This window comes from Tachypleus tridentatus, chromosome 9, assembly GCF_004210375.1.
Source record: "Tachypleus tridentatus isolate NWPU-2018 chromosome 9, ASM421037v1, whole genome shotgun sequence".
Classification (NCBI taxonomy): Eukaryota; Metazoa; Arthropoda; class Merostomata; order Xiphosura; family Limulidae; genus Tachypleus; species Tachypleus tridentatus.
The window spans coordinates 128,993,166-129,014,830 of record NC_134833.1 but is presented as its reverse complement, the minus strand read 5'-3'; the positions used below and the strand labels follow the sequence as shown (position 1 = coordinate 129,014,830).

General features: G+C 33.6%; 2 protein-coding genes across 7 annotated transcripts in view; both read left to right on the top strand.

The window, feature by feature from the left end:
- LOC143226353 (myosin light chain kinase, smooth muscle-like) overlaps window positions 1-15,328 on the top strand; it is a 68,784-nt gene extending 53,456 nt beyond the window's left edge. For 3 of the 6 annotated variants that reach the window (XM_076457211.1, XM_076457212.1, XM_076457213.1), the window contains 6 exons: window positions 286-485; window positions 911-1,063; window positions 4,464-4,509; window positions 6,053-6,127; window positions 10,276-10,371; window positions 11,454-15,328. In XM_076457211.1, the coding sequence (XP_076313326.1) occupies window positions 286-485; window positions 911-1,063; window positions 4,464-4,509; window positions 6,053-6,127; window positions 10,276-10,332 (531 nt within the window). In that variant the 3' untranslated portion in view covers window positions 10,333-10,371; window positions 11,454-15,328. Of the gene's footprint in view, window positions 1-285; window positions 486-910; window positions 1,064-4,463; window positions 4,561-6,052; window positions 6,128-10,275; window positions 10,372-11,453 lie in introns of all 6 variants that reach the window. The other 3 variants (XM_076457207.1, XM_076457209.1, XM_076457210.1) reach the window with 1 other exon arrangement.
- Window positions 15,329-17,836: 2,508 nt separating this feature from the next.
- LOC143226352 (uncharacterized) lies at window positions 17,837-21,586 on the top strand. Its single transcript, XM_076457206.1, has 2 exons — window positions 17,837-18,249; window positions 20,429-21,586. Exons 1-2 carry the CDS (start codon window positions 18,122-18,124, stop codon window positions 20,769-20,771), a joined length of 471 nt encoding a protein of 156 aa, XP_076313321.1. The 5' UTR covers window positions 17,837-18,121; the 3' UTR covers window positions 20,772-21,586.
- Window positions 21,587-21,665: the final 79 nt, after the last annotated feature.

Here is a 21,665-nt window from a genome sequence, read left to right as displayed (position 1 = left end):
GCGTGTGTCTACAACGAAACGATGTGCACTTCGCCTTGTAATTTGTAAGTTGCATGACTGTTGAGGTTGTATGTTTAGAGAAAACAAGCTAATAGCAAATCGCTAGCTTCTGCCTTCTTATATTATTGAATAAAACTCGTAATTCGTGCTCGTTGTTTGAAGTGTAGCTTTTTTCAATTAATTAATTACTTCACTTTTTATTTGGTAGTTTAATTTTACATGGAAGCTTCTTTCTTCAAAGTAAGTTCTAAAAACGTGGTTGCTATTGTTATGGCAATGTTTCAGCCAGAAAATATCCTCTGCGTCACAAGAACGGGAAACCGTATCAAGCTAATAGACTTTGGTTTGGCGAGAAAGTATGATCCGACGAAGAAACTTCAGGTACTGTTTGGAACCCCAGAATTTGTCGCACCTGAGGTTGTGAACTTTGAGATGGTCACCTACAAGACCGATATGTGGAGTGTAGGCGTTGTTTGTTATGTCCTGTAAGTAATACTAGCACTGAGCATAATATTTTGGTGTATTTGTTTCTCAAATGGCTTATAGACAAATTCAAGTGATGTATAATTATGGTTACCAACTATTTCACTTACATCTGAAGGTCCTTTTGTTTCCTCAGTATCTAACATCTTTACTAGATAATTTTTTGTTTCCAGTTGTAACTTCCTAGTGTATTCTTTTTTCCAACAAGAGAACCTAGTTTGTATAATTACAATATGTTCTTACATCAGTCACTATCAGAAAATCACAACTAGAATTTAGGATCCTGTCTTTGCAGTGGTCACAGCAAAGATGGCCTATTGTGTAGTCTCGCGTACTGAAACAAGAAAACTGACCTTCAAGAAGAAATGTTACAAGTGCTTCAATACCAAATAAAAAATAATCATTTCCTCAATTTTTTGTGTTTCAGATTATCTGGATTATCTCCATTTATGGGTGACAGTGATCTTGAAACTATGGCTAATGTTACCAAAGCAGTCTATGATTTTGACGATGAAAGCTTTGAGAAAATTTCAGCAGAGGCTAAAGAGTTTATTTCCAAACTTCTCATAAAAGATGGGGAGTAAGTACATTCTGTTATCCTGTTAAAAATAGTGAATTTATTGTAAGATGTTAATGATTGTGTAGAGGTTTTAAGAGAGCAATAAGTTAATATTTAAATACATGAAAAATTTACTGCACAATCATAACCAATAATGAAAGTGAATCATAACGTTCGTATAACTACGCTGAAGTTGGACAATTATCCAATGTCTTATGCATTGGATGATCATTGCAGATTAAATATTAAGTTAAAAAATTAGTACCAAGCATAGCTATTAAAAAAAACTTCCCTTCAAACTTTGTTCAAACTTAAACATTCAGTCTTTCACTATACAATTTAAAGTGAAAAACGTTTTAGCTTATTGTTCTTCCCAAAACTTCTACCAAGAGGTCATTCCTTGTGATAATGTGTAAAATTACACATGTATGATGCACGATAAAAAACAAACTATTGCAGCAGAATAGGCTGTTTTAGCTACGTTGTCTAGAAAATCATTTTCTCCACTACAAACATGACCAGAATCTAGCAAAACCTGATTTATTTTTATGATAGAGGTTAATTGTTTGAAGATTCCTTCTGTATCTGATGTACATGCTAGGTTAGAATATTTGTTCATTTTTCACAAATCACAGCTGAAGCAGCTGACTCATATGATTTTGAAGCCATCTATAAAATAATAAAGTAAAATAGCTCAAATAATGTTCATCAGAAGTGTTCCAATAAGATGTATGAAACTGGATAGTAAATAAAGAACAATTTGCACATAAGAATAAATAATCAACCATTGTGGAATAACTTGTCCATCAGATGCAAGCATCTCTAAAGATAAACCTAGGTTACTAAATATTGCCTGAATACTTAATGAAAGGTAAAATAACAGATCGTTTATTTGCAAAAAGAAACACTCCTGGAACATAAAAAATGTAATGCAACATTTTCATGTTGTTAAAGGATCATAACTATACATCATACTGGTTATGTTAAATATAGAGCAGACTTCAAAGGAATCTGATATATAAGCTTTTGGTTGGACAAATTCAGAAAACCTATGTGCAGACTGACTCAAGTTATGTGTAGGATCAAACATTCTCAAAGCAAGAAGTGTGGCTAAAGCAAGTATTGGATACTTTATTGTTAAATTTTGTTTCATGGCTATAAATTTTTGGAACACAAATCCTGTGTGCCCTTTGGGATGTTGAAAACTACAGAGAGAACTTAAAGCATTTTGTTCATTTAATATTTGACTGCTTTGTGAAGAATGAAATCATTACTATTTAACAATGGGGTCCAAAGAGGCTTCTGCCACAATAGAATTATGAGAAGTATTTCAGTGAAACTGTGTGATAGGACAGAAACCTTACTGGTGGCAAAATGCAGATAAATACTTTCAGATATTACACAACTGGTCTTCTACAAAAGGGTTTCACTCACATACTCAATTAAGGGGAGGTCTGAAGCCACCTCTTGGTAATCCCAATATTCAATGCTCATTAAAATATTGGGAAGCAATAAACATATATGTAGGGTTGACACAGAAAGAGGTTTTTTCATAATAAGTAACATTGATCAAAAGAGTATTGCATTCCATATAGTCTTGAGGAATGCCCAGGTCTTCTGTGAAGGGATTGTGAATTCACCAAACTAACATGGACCTTAAAAGACCTATTGACTAAAAGATACTGTCAGCAATGGGTAAATACATGTAGCCACAGAAGTATTAACAAAGGCATCTTAAGATACTATAAATCCAACAGACATCATATGATTTTTTCAAGTAAAAAAAAGCAACCAAAAAACACCTAATCGCCCTGTTTAACAAATTTATTCCTGATGGATGTTTTCATCAGTTAGTTATGGTAGATCTCTGCTCTCTAAAAAAACTGCACATTTTAGTTCAATAGAAGTTAATTTGGTTCAATAAACCATAAAAGGCTGTCACTAACTATATCAAAACGTGGCAAAGATTACTTGTCTAAACAATGTTTACAATTAAACAGAAGCATTGGATACTCCATAAACTTTGGTAATGTCAGGAAATATCCTATAATAATTTGTTTAAAAAACAAAAGTGAAATTGAGGACAAAAGACAGTAATATTTGTGTATTATACATTCTGTACGTATATATTGAGACTGGATCAGGGTTGATTATATTTCACCTTCATGAAGGGCTTGATTGGGAGAATGAAAATTCAGATAATAGAATGTTCTCATTTTTATACAAAGAGTTGAGTGAATATCTATGAAAGAAGAACAGATTTTCTATGAGAAGCGGGAACATATTTACTGTTTCAAATCTTGCTCAGTGGTTTAGTCTTTCACCATAATAAATTAAAATTCAAGACCAAAGCCATGTATTGAAAGATAACACTCAACTATCTAGATATCCATGTATATCCGATTCACCATGCACGTAATTTGTATATCTGGACCACAGAAGAGCTATTGCAAAGATAAAGTTTCACTCTTAAAATGTATGTAAACTTTATCTTTAAAAAACTATTTATATAATATTAGAACATAAATAATGAGCTGATAATTCTTAATTTATAAGAGAAAATGTTTTTTATTTTTTTATTTAAACTTGCTCTGAATTTGTAGAGCTGTGGCACATTTCTGATTTAAATTGTCCCCAATGAGACAGCGTTAAGCCTTTGGGTTTACAACTCTAAAATTGAGAAACACCTACAATGGACACAGCAGATAGCGGGATCTGGCTTTGTTATAACAAAACGCGAGTGCGCGCGCACACAATCAGACTGAACGAATAACTAAGTATTTACCTTGTTATTGTGTAAAAATAAAATAACGTAGATGAATTTACTTAGTGTAAACTTTTTAAGCTAACAATTATTTTAACTTTCAAAATAATTTAATTTTCCTTTGTAGTTATCTATTCATGTACAAGATGATTAGTGTTATTTAACACCAAGAAACCTAAATCAGTTTTCGTGTATGACTATGAAATGTACATTTTACAGTACGTGTAATAGATTAGCTAATTATTTTGATTCCACTAAATAACCTAGAATTTCGTTGTTGTTGCTATTTAACTATGCACGTTTCCTTTGGCGTTGAAACAATTTCTTATGCCTGTTTGCCAATGCGAATCTCTAAGCCTAGTTAGGCTTTCATCTAGTCATGTTATTTATTATAATAAATCCGAATGTAAACATTTTCGTATTTCGTAAAGAGGAGCGAAGAAACGTACTTTAATTGAAATAACAATAAAAAATTACTTTTCAAAAAATATGCGCCCGTACAATTGCACCCAACAGCGACTACTTTAAAATCCAACCCTTAAAGTAATTAAAAGTAGTGTAATAAATTAAAGTCGTCTCTTTACTATTTAGTCTTAAGTTGTTAGCATTGTTATTTGTAATAAAGGTAAATCTTACTTTAATTTTTTCTGTTTCTAGCCAAAGAATGTCAGCAAAAGATTGTTTGGATCATCCATGGTTGAGGGTAGGTTTAGAATCTCCTACTGTACTTTCAACGAAAGAGAGTGCTTTCAAGGTCTGTCTTCTGTCGCTTTGTAGACTGCTTCTTTCAGGTCTGCTCTGTCTAATATTTAAGTATTAACTTTAATCAGGGAATACCTATTCTGTAGTCAAAATCTGTTAAAGGCCGATATCCACATGGTAGCTTGTCGCCTGTAGGCTGCAATCCGCTAAATAATCTATGAACTGCTTTACAGTAGCTCTTCGTCAGATTCTTCTACGCAACTAAAGTTAGGACACACGTTGCTTGAAACGAAAACCATTCTATTCTCTGGAACATGTTAAAGCTGAAGCTGTATTGAAGGCTTTGACGTCATCAGCATACAGCTTTTCTTCGGTGATTTCGAGATGATTCAGTACTTACACAAATAATCCTGAGCACTTAACTGATCTTTTCTAGAGGAACATACTAAGGAGTAAACTTAACGTTTTTATATTTTAACCAGGGCCCTTGGTCAAATCCATAAATTTGAACAGTTGTTTAGGTACAAGGCCTCCCCTACAATAATATATCAAACGGCGAATGTTATTCGGAATAACTTTGACGTAAGCTTTTGTGAATAGGGTGTGGTTCTCGATCGTAGCCGTATTTCTAGTTTCACAATTTGTGATGGCAGATGCTAAAATATTTTCATACGGTTAAGTTAACGTGATTTGTGGGATCAACCTAAGTGTGGGTTGATTTTTTTTTTTTTTTTTTTAATTTTGCGCAAAGCTACACGAGGGCTATTTGCGCTAGCCATCCCTAATTTAGCAGTGTAAGACTAGAGGGAAGGCAGCTAGTCATCACCACCCACCGCCAACTCTTGGGCTATTCTTTTACCAATGAATAGTGGGATTGGCCAACATTATAAACACCCCCAGGGCTGAAAGGGCGAGTATGTTTAGTGCGACGGGGATTCGAACCAACGACCCTCAGGTTACGAGTCGAATGCCTTAACCCACATGGCCATACCGGGCCGGTTGATTTTTGTTGTGTGTGTTTATGGCGAGAAATCCAAGATGTCTCATTAAAATATACTTGGAAATCACTTAAGTGCAGTGATAATAAACGCTGCCTCGTGGAAAACGGTTCTTGTTCACATCGGTATAGAAATGTTTTTAAAAAACCTCTCTCGTAGCTTATGTCTTTACATGTTCTTCTGTTGATCTTTGTGTAAAACTAAATCAATGTTTGCCTTACATCTAGACCGCATCTTTAACATTTGCTATACTTAACAGTTTTAGTGTAGAAATCTTATAGTGAACCTTCTTCTCTATGTAGTCTCTTAATTTCTTTTTGTCTCATAATACAAGTTAGTCTATCGAAGAACGTCAACACCTGTTATTCAAAATGGAAAGTTACTTCAACGATTGTTTTTTATCACTTTTCTATGTTTTATCTTCGTAATTTTATACTTTTTCATATCTCTTATGTAAATAACTGGTTTTAAATTTCTTTGTATTAATTATATTATTTGTAAAATATACATACGTACATCGGTTTTCTTTAAATATGATCTTTATAGAAAGACAAGATGAGAAAGGATACCCAGCTGGACAAAACCAGGCTTAAGAGGTTCGTAATCCGCCGTAGGTGGCAGGTGAGTACAAGTACACATGACGATTAATCTACGTGTGTGTGATATAGTAAGCCTATATTTCTTTACTAGATGACTAACCTTAACTTAAGTTTTCGTGGCTATTTTATTGCCTAACATAAATGTAAAGCAAATTCTTGTTGTAGGCGAAATATAATTTACATTCCAAACGCAGTAATCACAGTTTAGCAGAAAGAATATGAACCAGAATTAGTCGATAGTGGTATGTTTTTGAGGTTTTAGTTTTATAACTTTACATTAAAAATCTAAGTAACTGAGTTCTTTTGTTATATCCTGAAAAAAGTAACGAGCTGTTTGTTTTCAAAAGCAAATAACTCGTTTTTTTATTTTTCTGCTGTTTTAAAGTATCGTAAGCAGTACAATGTTAGATTACCATATTTCTAATAACTACTCATGTTAAGGATATGTAGCAACATCGAGTCGTATTCGAAAGTTGTGGCATTTTATAAAAAGAAAGTAAAAAGGCTCGTTTATATTAACTGTAAAAAGTAATGTGTAATAGTTGGTTAACCCTAAACCGTTATTGTATCGTAATAGTGGGCACAAATACGTTTTTTTATCTTAAAAAATATCGTCTGCATGTGTTTTTTACTAACAGCTCGGTAGTCAGAGTGAAAAGTTGGTTAGAAAAATTAAACTTAAAAAAATTGTCCAAAAATATATGAAATTGTTAAATACCTACATTTTCGTAGAAGTCTGGCTTTGTTTGAGTTCATTATCTTTAACGTTTTGGTCATCCTGTTTTGTACAAAAATGAAAAAAGTAATAAACTTTAATTTCAAGCGAGCTACCATTTTGCAACATTTAAAAAACATTTTCCATTTATCCTGCCGCTTATTTCCAAGACGTTGAAATAGTATGGGACAGAATTAAGGATGAAAATATTGCTAACAGCGAGGATGGAACGAGGACATTCAAACCTTAAAATAAAAACACTATCTAATTACTTGTACTCATTAAAAGGTTTATGTATAATTCTTTACGTAGACAGCTTGCTTTGATCACAAGTTAAAATTAATTATTGTTGCTTGAGTTGCTGTCAACTTCGTAGTAATCACACAAGCATTTCCAGGCAGAGTGATGGGTGTGACCATATGGTTGATATTCTACAATATAATTAATCATACATATTCAATCTATGCCCATAATGCCGTGTTATTTTAATAACACTGGGACATGTCTTACATGTATAAAATCTACACTTACATTAGGTGTAACTGCTTTGTTACAGATTTAACACAGTGAATGGGAAGAATGATAGTCTTAAGACAATTGGCTTGCCCCATATTTCCATAACTGTGTTAAAATAAATCGGTAGTGGTGGTATACAGTTACTGTTAATTAATAAAGTACTTATAACATCTCCCTGACGTTCTTAATACATCTGTTAAACTAAGACAATATTAATTTTTAATTAACTTTGTAATAACTACATTCCTGATAAGTAGATTCGAAATATTAAACAATTTGTGGATCACGTTTTTTCGCTATGTATTAATTTCAGAAACATCAAACTAATCAATTCACGCTGAGGAAATGTCCTTCAAACAAGGTTTGAAAGCGTTTGCATTAAATAAATGCCAATAAGGTACTCTAAATATAAGGTGCTCGCTGAAAATTCCAGTAGGAAAGGGTCTCCAGTAATGCCCTAGACTTTGTTAATCTTTGTTAATAGCATTAATCTCGTGAAACGAGTGTAAAATGACATGCATCATTTCTGCAAAGTATGTATGAGGCTTTAGATGCTATTAACATGTTTAAACTCGTTTTTATGACGAGTACAACACTCAATACTCAAACCTAAAATACTTTTTCTGTAAAACTTCAACACCAAAAACCAATTTCGAGTTTGAGTTTTTTTTTAGAGCAAGGTAGAGAAATTCCTCTTAAATATTTTCTTTGGTGGTAGGAAGCGTTACTTTTGATAGTTTCCTTCCCCCTACGCCACAATTTACTGTAGCTAGATTTTTAAACAAGGCAAACCCCACTATACGCTACTTCAATCAACGCGAAATTCACTTATCGCGTTTTGGAAAAGGGCGACCATTTCTTGTTTTTCGCCTGTAATTATTCAGTTATCGCGAAATCCTTTTGGAAATTTCTGAAAAACTCGAGTTACAAGTAGATTGCGTGAACGGTCCTAAATAAAATATGCGCAATTGAGAGTCACCCAGTGCGTGCTCAGTCACCTTGGGACTCGGACGTGATAGCAGTGTCTCTGACATACTGTATAATATTGCCTGTTCTTATTTTATTTCTAATTTGTAAAATTACACCCCCTATTAAATATGGATAAAATAAAATATAGCCAACAATCTGACAGTAATATTAAAAGGAAGAGAAGCAATTACTTTAGAAGAAAAACTTGAAGCTATTAAACAACATGAAGACTGTGCCAGCAATGTTGAAAATCTGACACGATCTGGGCTACAATGAGTCAACGGTACTCACAATTTTAAGTAAGAAGCACGAATATAAAGAATAAAATAAAGTTGCATCAGCTTCTCTAAGCATGCGACTTAATCGAAACAGAAGCCCGTTAATGATTGCAATGATTCGGCTACTTCATCTTTGGATTGAAGATTATTACAGTTTTGGCATTATATGCAGCTAAGTTGTTTCTAAAACACATTTTGCAAGACTTGATGGACGATCTGAAAGGACGAGGATTCATTGTAATTATTCCCATTGATTCTATTAATCGCTTAACGCGAATTCGTCTTACTTGAGTAAAAATTGGGACGAATTAATCGTTTAAAGCGGGGTATGTTTGTATTCATTTATAGTGTTAAACCCGATGTTGCCTCATGAAATCACGTAGAACTATTTTTGATTTAGAGACGTGTTAATTCCTATTTTATCAGGCTGTTGCATATGAATTTCGGATTTTCATGTGCAAATTTAAAACTCGATTTTTCATTCCAAACTCACTTTATTTTTCTTATTTCAGAAATTAAATATTTATATTGTTTGTTTTTTCACCATGGGTAAGCTTGATATTCGTGTAATTTTCCTGTAAGAGTTCAAGCTTGGTCATAATGCAGATACAGCAGGTCTTAATATTAGTCATGCATTTGGTGATGGGACAGCTAAGGAGCGTACAGCACAGTATTGGTTTAGGATATTTTACTTTGGTGACACAAGCCTTGAAAATGAGTCTCGGGGACGCCCTCATACAACCATTAATGAGGAAGGATTAAAGGCCTTAGTTTAATCAGGTACCCGCTAAACAATGAAGAAACTTGCTCACAAACTTCATGTTCATTATTCAATAGTATTCCGACATCTTGAAGTAACAGGTAAGGTGAAAAACTCCATTAAATGGGGGGTACCACACGAATTGACTGAGAACTATCAAACAAGACGAATTGAAATTTGTTCATTATTCCTTACTCACAATAAAAACGACTAGTTTTTCCAAAGAATTGTCACCTGTATTATTTATGACAATCTACGACAATTTGGACGGTGGCCCAACTGTAAAGAAGCATCAAAACGTATGCCAAACCAGTTCTTCACTCTAAGAAGCTTATGGTCAGTATTTGGTGGTCCGTCAATAGGTGTAATTCATTATTAAACCCAGGATAAAAAGTCACAGCCGAGAAATATTGTAAACTTAATTATGCATCCAAAGTTGTCACGAAAACATTCAACAGTAGTGAGTCGTAGTAGACACATAATGCTTCATGACAATGCCTAACCTCATGTCCCACGCGTTACTATCAAAAAAATAAACTAACTTCATTATAAAACTTTACCTCATTCACCATCCTTTGAGAACTCTCCTATAAATTATCACTCTTATAAAACATTTGGACTTTTTTTAAAAAATGAAACGATTGCAAACCAAAAGTCAGTTGGAGGCTTTCGAATACTTCATCAAAGAACGTCTAGTCCTTTAAAGATGGCATTTATAAACTTGCATCTCCTTGGCAGAAGTATATTGAGCCTAAAATAGCTTATTTTGAATTAATAAATTAAAGAAGAAGACGTACTTGACAATTTCCTTAACATCCTGATACTTAATTCAGTTGTATATCATTACATAAGTTCACAACATTTGTACTTGTAAAATTGTCAATTTTTAATTTATCATTGATCTTACTTTTCTACCTTCTTTCTTCCAATAGAAAGCTGTTAATGCTTTTCTGGCCCTTAAACGAATGGGAGCAATTATAAATTTGTAAAAAAACAACAAACCAAGGAGGGAAATAGCAGCGACACAAGTAAGACTTTGAATAATTACATGGATATATTGTAATGTTATTTTTGCGGTAAGAATACATGAGCCAACAATTGGACAAAAAAAAACCTAAAACGTAAGTTTATATTACGCCTACTTCATATTCTGTTTGTTTAAAGTTAACGAATAAAATTAACTGAATCTTAAAAACAGTAAAAGCCTACTTCCGAATAACAGCCACCTTTGGTTAAAGTAAAACATACCACTGCTGCTACAAACAATATTGATTTATATAATAGATACAAGCCAACATAACTAAAATAAACTTTTGTAAAATGTGTAATTATATAACCTGCATCATTGTACAAAAGTTTTAGTTGTGGTGGCTTGTATCTATTATATAAATCAATATTGTTTGCAGCAGCAGTGATATGTTTAACGTTCGAAGGCGACATAAACTAAAGGTTGCTGTTATACGGAAGTAGGCCTTTATTGTTTTAAGATTTAGTTAATTTTATTCGTTAACTTTAAAGAAATATAATATGAAGTAGGCTTAATGTAAACTAACATTTTGGGTTTTCTTTCGCCCAACTGTTGGCTTGTCTATTCCTGAAGTATTTCCATAATGGCTTAATTATACCACTTAGATTTAGTTCAACCTGTAAAAGTTTGAATATCCCGAATTTATAATACACGATGAATTTATCTGGTGATATTTAAAGGTAATGGAATTTTTCTGAAACTTTAATCATTATTCAGATAACGATTGCAACGTCTTGTGCTTTCTTAATATACATTTGATGTTGAAAAATATTCGATTATAATATCGTTTCAATATTAGGTACTAATGCTTTATTAACAGCATTTAATTAAGATATATCAAATATTTGAAAATTACAACGAATGTACAGATGAAAAGAAAGGAAGAAACTGGGGTTTTAAATCTTTCTTACTTCTAAACAACCCGCTTCTGTATAGGAATTCTAATTACTTTATCAGCTGTAACCATCTTAATGAGTTTTTCTTAAACGCATTATTAACCTGTAGGGTTTTATTGAATAATGTTTTAATTATTTTGCAACAATATATTCGCAAACAGATTAATAGAACTTTTTCTCTTTGCAGGTGTATCCAAGCAGAAATGAGGACGCTGTTTATCAGTGGACTTATCCTAACGTAAAACCAGTTGCTAATCAGTCATGTTTAGGCCGCTAGCAATCGTTCGCATATTGTTATAATTTAGTGTTTTTATTATTTGTAATTAAATACCACCCAAAACTTTTCACTTGCATTTTATTATTTTTGTAGTGAGTATATTTTAAGTTATAATTTTTTTTTTCATTCTTATCTTCAGCGCATATAAAGGTATTTCTCATTTATTGCTATTTTAAAAGGCACTTTAGAACTATAAATCTTCTCACTAGATGGCAGGTCATTTCCTTGTTACTTTTACCCGCAACTAATTAAAACAAAAAATTGTTTTAAATTCTGAAGAATATAGCTATGTCACAACCTTATACTTTTACACAACTATCAATGCTCGATACCTAGGCGTAAAGTTCATTCAATATTTATTTTACTTTCTACTCGTAAACCGAGATTGGAAATTAATTAACTCTCTCTGAAGGCGACATTTGCTTTTTTCTTCATCTGCACTAAAATACATTTGCAACTTAAAAACGTAAGTTTATGTATACTGTTAATAAATTAAAAGCAATCTTTGGCAAATAATATTAAGAATACATACTCTAATAGTCTTCCATTGTGTTTTGATTTATGAATTATTAGCAAATAAATTAATAAATGTAAATTAACTTTTAACATGTATTAGTACACTTGTAAAATGCTACATTATAATTTTATATAACTATAATACTTGGGTTTAAGTGCTAATCATTTCAGTTAAGTTGTATCGACGGTAAACTGTCATCATAAAGGTTAACATTTCTGAAGTTTTATGGTTGAACAAAAATTCTTACTGCTTTCAGCGAAACATTTACAAACAACTTGTGATGACAAGAAACCCACTTGAAGTAAAAATGAATTTTCAAAACGGCTGGTATGATTATTAAAATTTTAATGAAGATGACCGAAAAAGGTCGAACTGTTGTTCCTTATTTTATTTCAATTAAAACGTTAATACCCATACCAGTCTTGAGTACATAGACAAGCAACGTTTTTGAACTTTTTCTTTTGATCACAGGAAGTCTCAGAGAAGTAAGAGTTTCAATACCCCGTAACTCTTTCAGTTGTATTTGTGTTATTCTTAAACCCCTCCGAAACGTAACACACGTACGCTTTTTTTTCAATGCACCAATAATAGCTTCTTTCATTTACTGTATCTTGTAATATTTGTATATCTGTGACGAATTTGTTTGAACTCCTCAAAGGCAAAAGCAAAAACAAAATAAATCAGTATTACGATCAAAATAATTGTTTAAAATCTTCTTTCAATTAATATTATGTAGCCACAAATACCATTGTTATTTTATAGTAGTCTTGACTTTCACTATCTTGTTCGAGATAACATATTTCTTTAACTACGGCTTTACAAGGAAGGAAGGTGTTTTATATTTGTTTCGTGTAAAACAAAAGCGTGTAAAATGTATTTTTATGTACGAGAACAAAAAAAATTAAAAGACGTAAACACAGTGCACGTTCTTATAAATAATTTTTGTTTTATAGACTTTACGAGTAAAATAGCTGCAAAAACTGCAGTTTTCTATGCACCCCAGATTAACAAAAGTCAACTTGTATGTCGTGCTAAATTTAAAATAACAACAAATATTTGGAGAAGCATTTTTCAAAACTTAAAACCGAACAGCTCCCATATGAAGGTAGGGGGTTAAGACAAATTAGTTTTTAGCACCATGTTGTTGCCTCCCGCTAGTACAGTGGTATGTCTCCGGAGTTATAACGCTAAAAGTAGGAGTTCGATTCCCCTCGGTTGGCTCAGCAGATCGCCCATGTGGCTTTGCTATAAGAAAACACACACACACAGCTCCATGTTGTTGCCCGGCATGGCCAGGTGGGTTAAGGTATTCGACTAGTAATCCGAGGGCCGTGGGGGCGTTATAAAGTTCGGTCAATCCCACTATTCGTTGGTAAAAGGGTAACCCAAGAGTTGGCGGTAGGTGATGATGACTAGCTGCCTTCCCTCTAGTCTTACACTACTAAATTAGGGACGGGTTGTGCAGATAGCCCTGAGTAGCTTTGCGCGAAATTTAAAATAACAAATAGCAGTGTTGTTAACTTTTAAACTTTGTCATTGGAAGGGAAACTAATACAGAATATAAACTTTTTTTTTTTGCTCGCTATTCTATTTTCTTTACCTGTTTTCCAAAAAATAATATAACGCCCCACCTCTCTCCAATCTACTCCCAAACGTTTACAGCCTAAATACGTATAAGAAACATTCATTTGTCGTATCTATTGAATGTGATCATCTTAATGTTACGAACCAAAATTATTGAGATTTTCATTTATGTGACAAATTATTGGAAGTATCAACTTCATCTCATTGAAGCCCCTTTTAGTTTTACCTCATTTTTGTGTATCAATGAATTTTATCTTAAACTGATTTGCAATACTCTGCATTTCTGTACATCGAGAATTTCAATATTAAATTGTTCTACTGTGTGGCGGACAGTTACTATTTGAACGGGTGTGATTTTAATTAGCATATTTTTGTAGTGTTTAATTTACGTAGTGTTAGTTTAAAAATTGTACTCTATGACACTGAATTAGTGTGGTATTTTCTCTGGCGTGTTTTATAGCAGTTTAACGTTAAAGATAAACAAGCTTATAGCTCATGTTTTTCATCCTTGTTAAAAACAAACTTGATATAAGAATCTGCGTTATTTATATTTCTGAACAAAAGTGTTTTTTTGTTCCATTTAAGCTTGCTTACTTGCTTGCTTTGATTCCAGTAACAAAAGATGGATAATCAGTTATGAAGATTTTGTGAGAACGAAAAGGCATTTGATGTGATAAATCTAATAATAGAAACAGTAAATATCATAGGCGTATACATCCAAATCTTAGTGAAAAGAATTTTTCTTAACGTATGCGAAATCATTATGGCTTATATATGGAAATTGATTGTTTTTGTGCTTTGTGTACACTATTAAGTTTATTTTAAACAACTTTGAAACCTAAATGGCATAGTTAAGTTTGAGGATGGCACACCATCCTGCGAAACTAAATAGCTTTCTTGTCTTCAGAAGAAAAAAAAAGGTTGATCCGAGGCGGCGAATCAACTAATCAAACTTCATCTAACCTACGTTGTCTTGAATATTACAGTTCTTGTTTTCACTTCGTATTGTTACTAGGAGCGTAATTTGGCAGAACTTGTGAACTGTGTGTACCAATATACTTAGCTAACTAAACATTACCTGGTTTGTAGTGTCACGGGTTAAGTCCGAACAAAACTCAATCTTTAATTCTTAAAGAAAAAATAAATATTTAGTGATGTTTCTTGTAACATTTAAAACATTCTTATGAAACTTCTGTTCGATAATCGTTTTTGTAAGAATTTTAAAATGTAAGAAAATAAAGTGAATTTGTTTTTTCTCTTGTACAAGTTACTTTAGATGCGACATAAAATATTCGCCAAGTGGTGAATTAAATATATTCACTTTTACTTAAGTTTTGTTTTGTGTATAATTTAGAAACATAAACAAAGATTTATTTAGTCACCCATGCGTGGCTTAAATAAAATAACAACAATAAAATTTTTTTCCCATAAAAGCAGAGAAGCAATCAGTTGGCATTCAGTTGAAATAACTCGCATCTGTTTCATGTTTATTGTACATCTTCGTTTGTTTGTTTTAATGTGATTGAAGTTGTTTGTTTCGTGTTTTACTGAAGTATCCAGTTTGAAACTGTGAAATGGCTTTCGCTGATCGAAAGGTGCTTTTTCTATTGCTTGTATTAGTGGTATGTAATCGGTAAAGGAAACCAAAAAAAATGAATGAATAAACTTTGCTTTTTACGATGAAGCTCCTGGTTTTGTTTTTATTTTATCTGCTCGTCCTTGTATGTAATGTTATATCACTTTACCTAATAATTAGTTTCATTTTGTTTCTTTATAACACGACTACACTTTTCCAGTATTCTTTTTGTGATAAGATTAATTAATGAGACCGATCTTTTTTTTAAAGTAATGCTGGAAGCAACGACGTTTGATTATCGTGAAGTTCAATGTGTAACGAAGTGATTACAAGATAAACTGGAGTTTTATCGCGCTGTGGAAAACTGAATAAAAAGTACCAGTAACGTATAAAAAATGGATATAATTCGCAGAGGTGGCAGATAAGTTATGGAATTTTAATAAAGTAAATGTTGTCAGGGAACTGTCTGGTCTGGATCCAGCAGACCTGAAATTTGTTCTTGGTGCACACAAGGAGACAAGAAAAACATCGTGATTTCCTATTACCAAATCACTTCAGTTTATTCGGTAACCCATAAACTTTTCCCCATGAGAACTGTAAGATCAAACAACCGAATACGAGTTCAAGGGAATTTTTCGTTCTCCAATGAATCTTTAGAGTAAAGCTGGAAGTTCCATCGGTACTTCCTAATGAATCTTAGTGTTATTGAAGATTTCAACATAAAAATGAAGTTTGATTGCGTTTACGTATCAAACGGAGTTGCTAAGCTTTAAACTCTAATGAAAATTCGTAATTTGAAGCTTGCATTCAGTAGATTACACAAATGTATGATCAACAGTGCTGAGGAAATTTCTTTTGTATAGTACGAACCTGGTGCACACTTTTATTCGTGAGTATAAGTAATTATAAACAACATTAAACACTGTAAAGACAACTGACTTTCTACTGTAATAGGAGTATAGGAAACTAAGTATTAAATAAATACTACAAAACAACTACATCTAGGCTAGAGAGGACGTAATCTCTCTCGCCAGACTAAATTATTTGTGCCAACAATAGTCACAGAAATGGTTTTAAATGGGAGAGACTGGCATTTATCTGAAGAAGGGTTGGATGATGAAATATTTTATCACCAAAGAGATAAAAAGAAATAACACTAGGGGTGTCTTGATTTGAGACGAAAAAAAACAAACGATTCTTGTCCAAATGTTCACATCTGATCATCAACACATCTTGTTTAAAAAAGCAGGTGCACACACGTTAATGATACTTTGCCAACTGCTGACACGTGGATTCGTTATTCGTGTTGACACCCGCTCATATTGCACGTGCCGAAACGCCGATTGGTCGTTTGTCTTAGCATGTGTTCGTAATATATGTACTAACTAATTATTATGGAACCGTTCATTAGTATTGTGCTCAAACGAGCTAAACAAAGTCCATTAGAAATTCAACAGTTGAAACGTGATTTACTAGAAATAGAATCCAAGTTTGTGAGGTTGAAATTATTGTCAATATGAAAACATATTGCACAATCTAAATACGTCGTAACGTTATAATGTGACAGTCAATCCCACTATTCGTTGGTAAAAGAGTAGCCCAAGAGTTGGCGGGGTGTGGTGATGACTAGCTGCCTTCCCTCTAGTCTTACACTGCTAAATTAGGGACGGCTATCACAGATAGCCCTCGTGTGGCTTTGCGCAAATTCAAAACAAACCAAACCAGTCTAAATACTGATATATTACTGAGTGTATGCAGTTACATGATGTAAGTACAAACTGTATTTTGTTTTGTGGCGAGTTGCACAACGCCTTCTAGGAGGCTAAAGGTAACTGTTCTGTCACTTTAAGAACATAACTGTGTACAAGAGTATTAACATGGGGGAGGAATAGATCAAACGTGAACTGACTTTCACAGATTCACTATCGAATTTGAATACTAATATATATGAACACGGTTCGACGGATCTTGACGAGGTTCGTGATACATGTTTTAGCTGGAATACAGATTAGTAGTTTGTCTGCGAGCTTGGACAATAATATTTTTACTTTTGCCCGAGCAGTCTTGTTGAATGAAAGTTATTTTTATGACTGTGTTTATTAATGCTGAAACTTTAAGATACTGACATTGGTATGTGACATGTAAATAGATAAAACGTAAACGCAGCTTAAACTGTTAAATCTAAGAAGCAGTCAGAGAAATATCTAATTCGTAAATAGATGCATCTAGACAAAACCTGCAGTTTTATACCGTGGTTTATATTCCTTGAATCATGCTTATTTCGTACTAGACTACAATCTACATTTATTTGGACTATTTAAACACTCATATACAAATGTTTGAAGCATAGGTTATGATCATCACTGTTTACTGTTTATAAGTGGTCACGCTAAAAGTGAAGACCTGTAACTTTGGCGTTTACTATTTCAACAATAGTCCAGTCGTGTGTGTGTGTGTGTATATATGTATATCTACAATATACACAATATATATATATATATATATATATATATATATATATACACACACAACAAGGAATCTTTCATGTTTAAGAGAACAGGCTGCTAACAAAAACAAGTAAATTATAATCGCAATCGGGGAAATACCCATAAAAGACAAAGTTAAGCTATCATTCTCTGTAAATCTTACATTCAAGATCAGGTCTTATTAACGCTTCGTTTCGGTGTGTGTGTAAACATAGGATAATTACCACGTCGTGTTAGGCTTAGCCGGCAGATTAATGATGCCATTCAATCTTCTGTGTCGTAAGTTCTCCTTGTAGTTCCTTCTTTATTCATGTACTTAACTCTTGTTATCAGGTCATTTGTGGAAGATATAAAACGGCCATTTTACTCTCAACTACACATTATAAGCAGGAAGGCTGACGTTTGAGAAACAAACATGTGTGGAAGACTACCACGAATATATTTCGTAGTTTTATTATTTTCAAAACTGGTGATAAATGATGTACAATGTCGAGGAGATTGCGATGTACCATGTAGTGACTGCCCGAAAGAAGGGGAGAAAACGTAAGTGTATACATATACTTAAATATATATTCAAGTACATAATTTAGATGTCTTAATAGACGATTTGAACGTCGTCTCTCAAAGACGCTAATAATTGCCCACCTCTATTAACTTTCCAAGAATTTTCAATTAACAAAACAAAGAGGAAGGCAACAAAAGTCACTCCTTTTTGTGTAAATCATATTGATTGTTAGTGGCTAGGTGGGTTAAGACGTTCCACTCGTAGTATGAGGGTCGCGGGTTCAAATCCCCGTCGCACCAAACATGCTCGCCCTTTCAGCCGTGGGGGCGTTATAATGTGACGGTCAAACCTACTATTCGTTGGTAAAAGAGTAGCCTAAGAGATGGCAGTGGGTGGTGATGACTAGTTGTCTTTCCTCTACTCTTTCATTGCTAAATTAGGGATGGCTAGTGCAGATAGCCCTTGAGTAACTTTGCGCGAAATTCCAAACAAACAAACAGTTGATTGTTAGAGCATATTTGAAGACAGCCTTATCAACGTTTCCTTGAACCAGTTTGTTAAGCAATCGAAAAACCGCTGTATTTGCAACTTAAATATTAGCTTGTCGATCTCATTGACTTATAATAAATGGAATTAACCCTCACTATAAATAATGATCACTTTCACAAAGTTACACGATGGGATATCTGCACTGTGCTCTGCGAACCACGAATATCGAAACCTGGTTTTTGGCGTTATAACACCACAGAAATACCCTCAAGAATGTGAGTGTGTGTGTGTTTTTATAGCAAAGCCACATCGGGCCATCTGCTGAGCCCACCGAGGGGAATCGAATCCCTGATGTTAGCATTGTAACTCCGTAGACTTACCGCTGTACCAGCAGGGGGTGCCCTCAAGAAAAGACAAAATTTAATACACACGATTTCCACCTTAAAATGAGAGAAAATGTTTTTTAACTTAAAACTACGTTGACGGCCCACTTCAGTGCGGTGTGTCCACATATAGACAAGAATATATTGCCTAAACGTCCAATAGGCAATCACTGGTAAAATAGTAACATTCTACTATAAAATACTTTTCCCGAAGTATATACCATCCCTGTTAATTAATTACGAATCTTTACATGCCCAGAACTTGTAACTTACGAACCTTTACGTGCTCAGGAAGTTTGTATTTTTTCAGTAAGTAGTGGATTGGTCTATCATCATAATGTTTCATAAAAAAGTACTAGTATGTATGTAGAAAAAACAACTTTCGAGTTTTATAAGCGGTTAAAAAAAACAATTTTATATGATCGTTCCTTTTTGGAGATTATGGATGATTTGAATGTTAAGAAAGGAAGAACATCTGGAATGTCTACACGCATAAAACGAAAGCTTTTATAAAACCTTTAAGATTTAATGGCCATTTTTGGTTTTAAATTTTGCACAAAGCTACACGAGGGCTATCTGCGCTAGCCGTCCCTAATTTAGCAGTGTAAGACAAGAGGGAAGGCAGCTAGTCATCACCACCCACCGCCAACTCTTGGGATACTATTTTACCAACGAATAGTGGGATTTACCGAACTTTATAACGCCCCCACGGCTGAAATGGCGAGCATGTTTGGTGCGATTGGGATTCAAACCCGCGACCCTCGGATTACGAGTCGAACGCCTTAACCCACCTGGCCATGCCGGGCCTTTGAAGGCCATTACGATTTTCTTTGTAGATAAACCATGCACATAATTAGCCTAGAAAGAAGTAAACAGTTTACTTTCAGTCAATAATTAATAGTAAGTAATCCTATTGAATAATAATATTCTAATGGCAAAATGACCTGAAGGATATTAATCAATGTATGACGTTCTCACTAAACTGTTTTTTTTTTTTATGATCCAAAGGATTTTGTAAAGGATTATAAAAGAATGAGATAGGAATCTCCATAATGCGTTACTTGATCTTGGAATTATTCTAAAAATGTCACTAATAATATGCCGGCGTTTTGTCGGTGAATACGTTCGGTGATGGGATTCGAATCTGCAAATAGCAAGCTCTAATCACCAGGTTCTTCCAAGGGTGGGATAATTATCAGTTGTGACCTGGATACTTATCATGAGTTTTATCATAAGTCTGTGATAGTTACGTAAGGTTCTAATAAAACGAAATTATTATATCTTTAAAACCCAAAATATATTATCAAATTGACGAAATCTGTCATTTTTCTCAACAAATTTTCAGATATTTTACAAATTCTTCAACCCTCAAGAATTTAGCTTCTACTCACTCGACTTGTTTTGAAGACCACACTTCTAATCTAAGAAAATCCGGATATTTACGATCTGGAAGTTCCAGATTCGAAGTTTCACCGGTTAAGATGGTTCTTCGATATGTCATAGAAACTGTGGAAGATTATGCTGAAGACGAACTAGGAACCACTCTCGTCAATGAAGATGTAGACGATATTCCAACGGTTCTTCCTTCGTCTTTAATTGAAAAACAGTCTGAAGAAATAGCATTGGCGTTACTGGCGAACACACTAAGGCGCGTAAATGTAAGGAGAAATAAAAGAAATATGTACTAGACATCCAGTACACTTTGGTTTGTAGTTATGATTTATTTTAGATCGAAAAGTGTTTCAACGAGATCATGTTGAACAATGATTATATCACTTAGCTTAATTTTTACTTCACGTGTTTGTAGTTTGGAATTAAAATGCACAATAAAAGACACGCTGAAGAATAACAAATGTCATACAATTACTCACGAAATACTTATTGACTGATGTAATTGAGGCCTGACATGGCCAGGTGGGTTAAGGCGTTCGACTCGTAATCTGAGGGTCGCGGGTTCGAATCCCCGTCGCACCAAACATGCTCGCCCTTTCAGCCGTGACGGTATTATAATGTGACGTTGGTAAAAGTATTAGCCCAAGAGTTGGAGATGGGTGGTACTGACTAACTGCCTTCCCTCTAGTCTCACACTGCTAAATTAGGGACGGCTAGCGCTGATGGCCCTCGTGTAGCTTTGCGCAAAATTCAAACCAAACCAATATTTAAATTTAAATTTGTTTAATGATTCCTATTTGTCAAATATGTAATAATTTGTGACGACAAGAAACCCACTTGAAGTAAAAATGTATTCTCAATACGGCTGGTATTGGTATTAAAACTTTGATTAAAATAAATTATTTTAATTTTAAAGTTTTAATACCAATACCAGCCGTCTTGAGAATACATTACATGTTTTATCATCGGTTAAAGAACAAGTCGGCTGGACAAAGCGCTCGCAGATGAGGCTATCTACTCTGTCAAATAGAAGGACCAAAAACACTAGCCTTATTTTACATTGAGAAATAACTTTGTAAAAACTACACTTTTGATCTTAAGCTTGAAATTCTTAGTTTTCTTTATTGTAATTAGCTCTTTTTTAACAGTCTGTTTTTGTGGTTAGATATCGTGACAATTGCCTATTATAA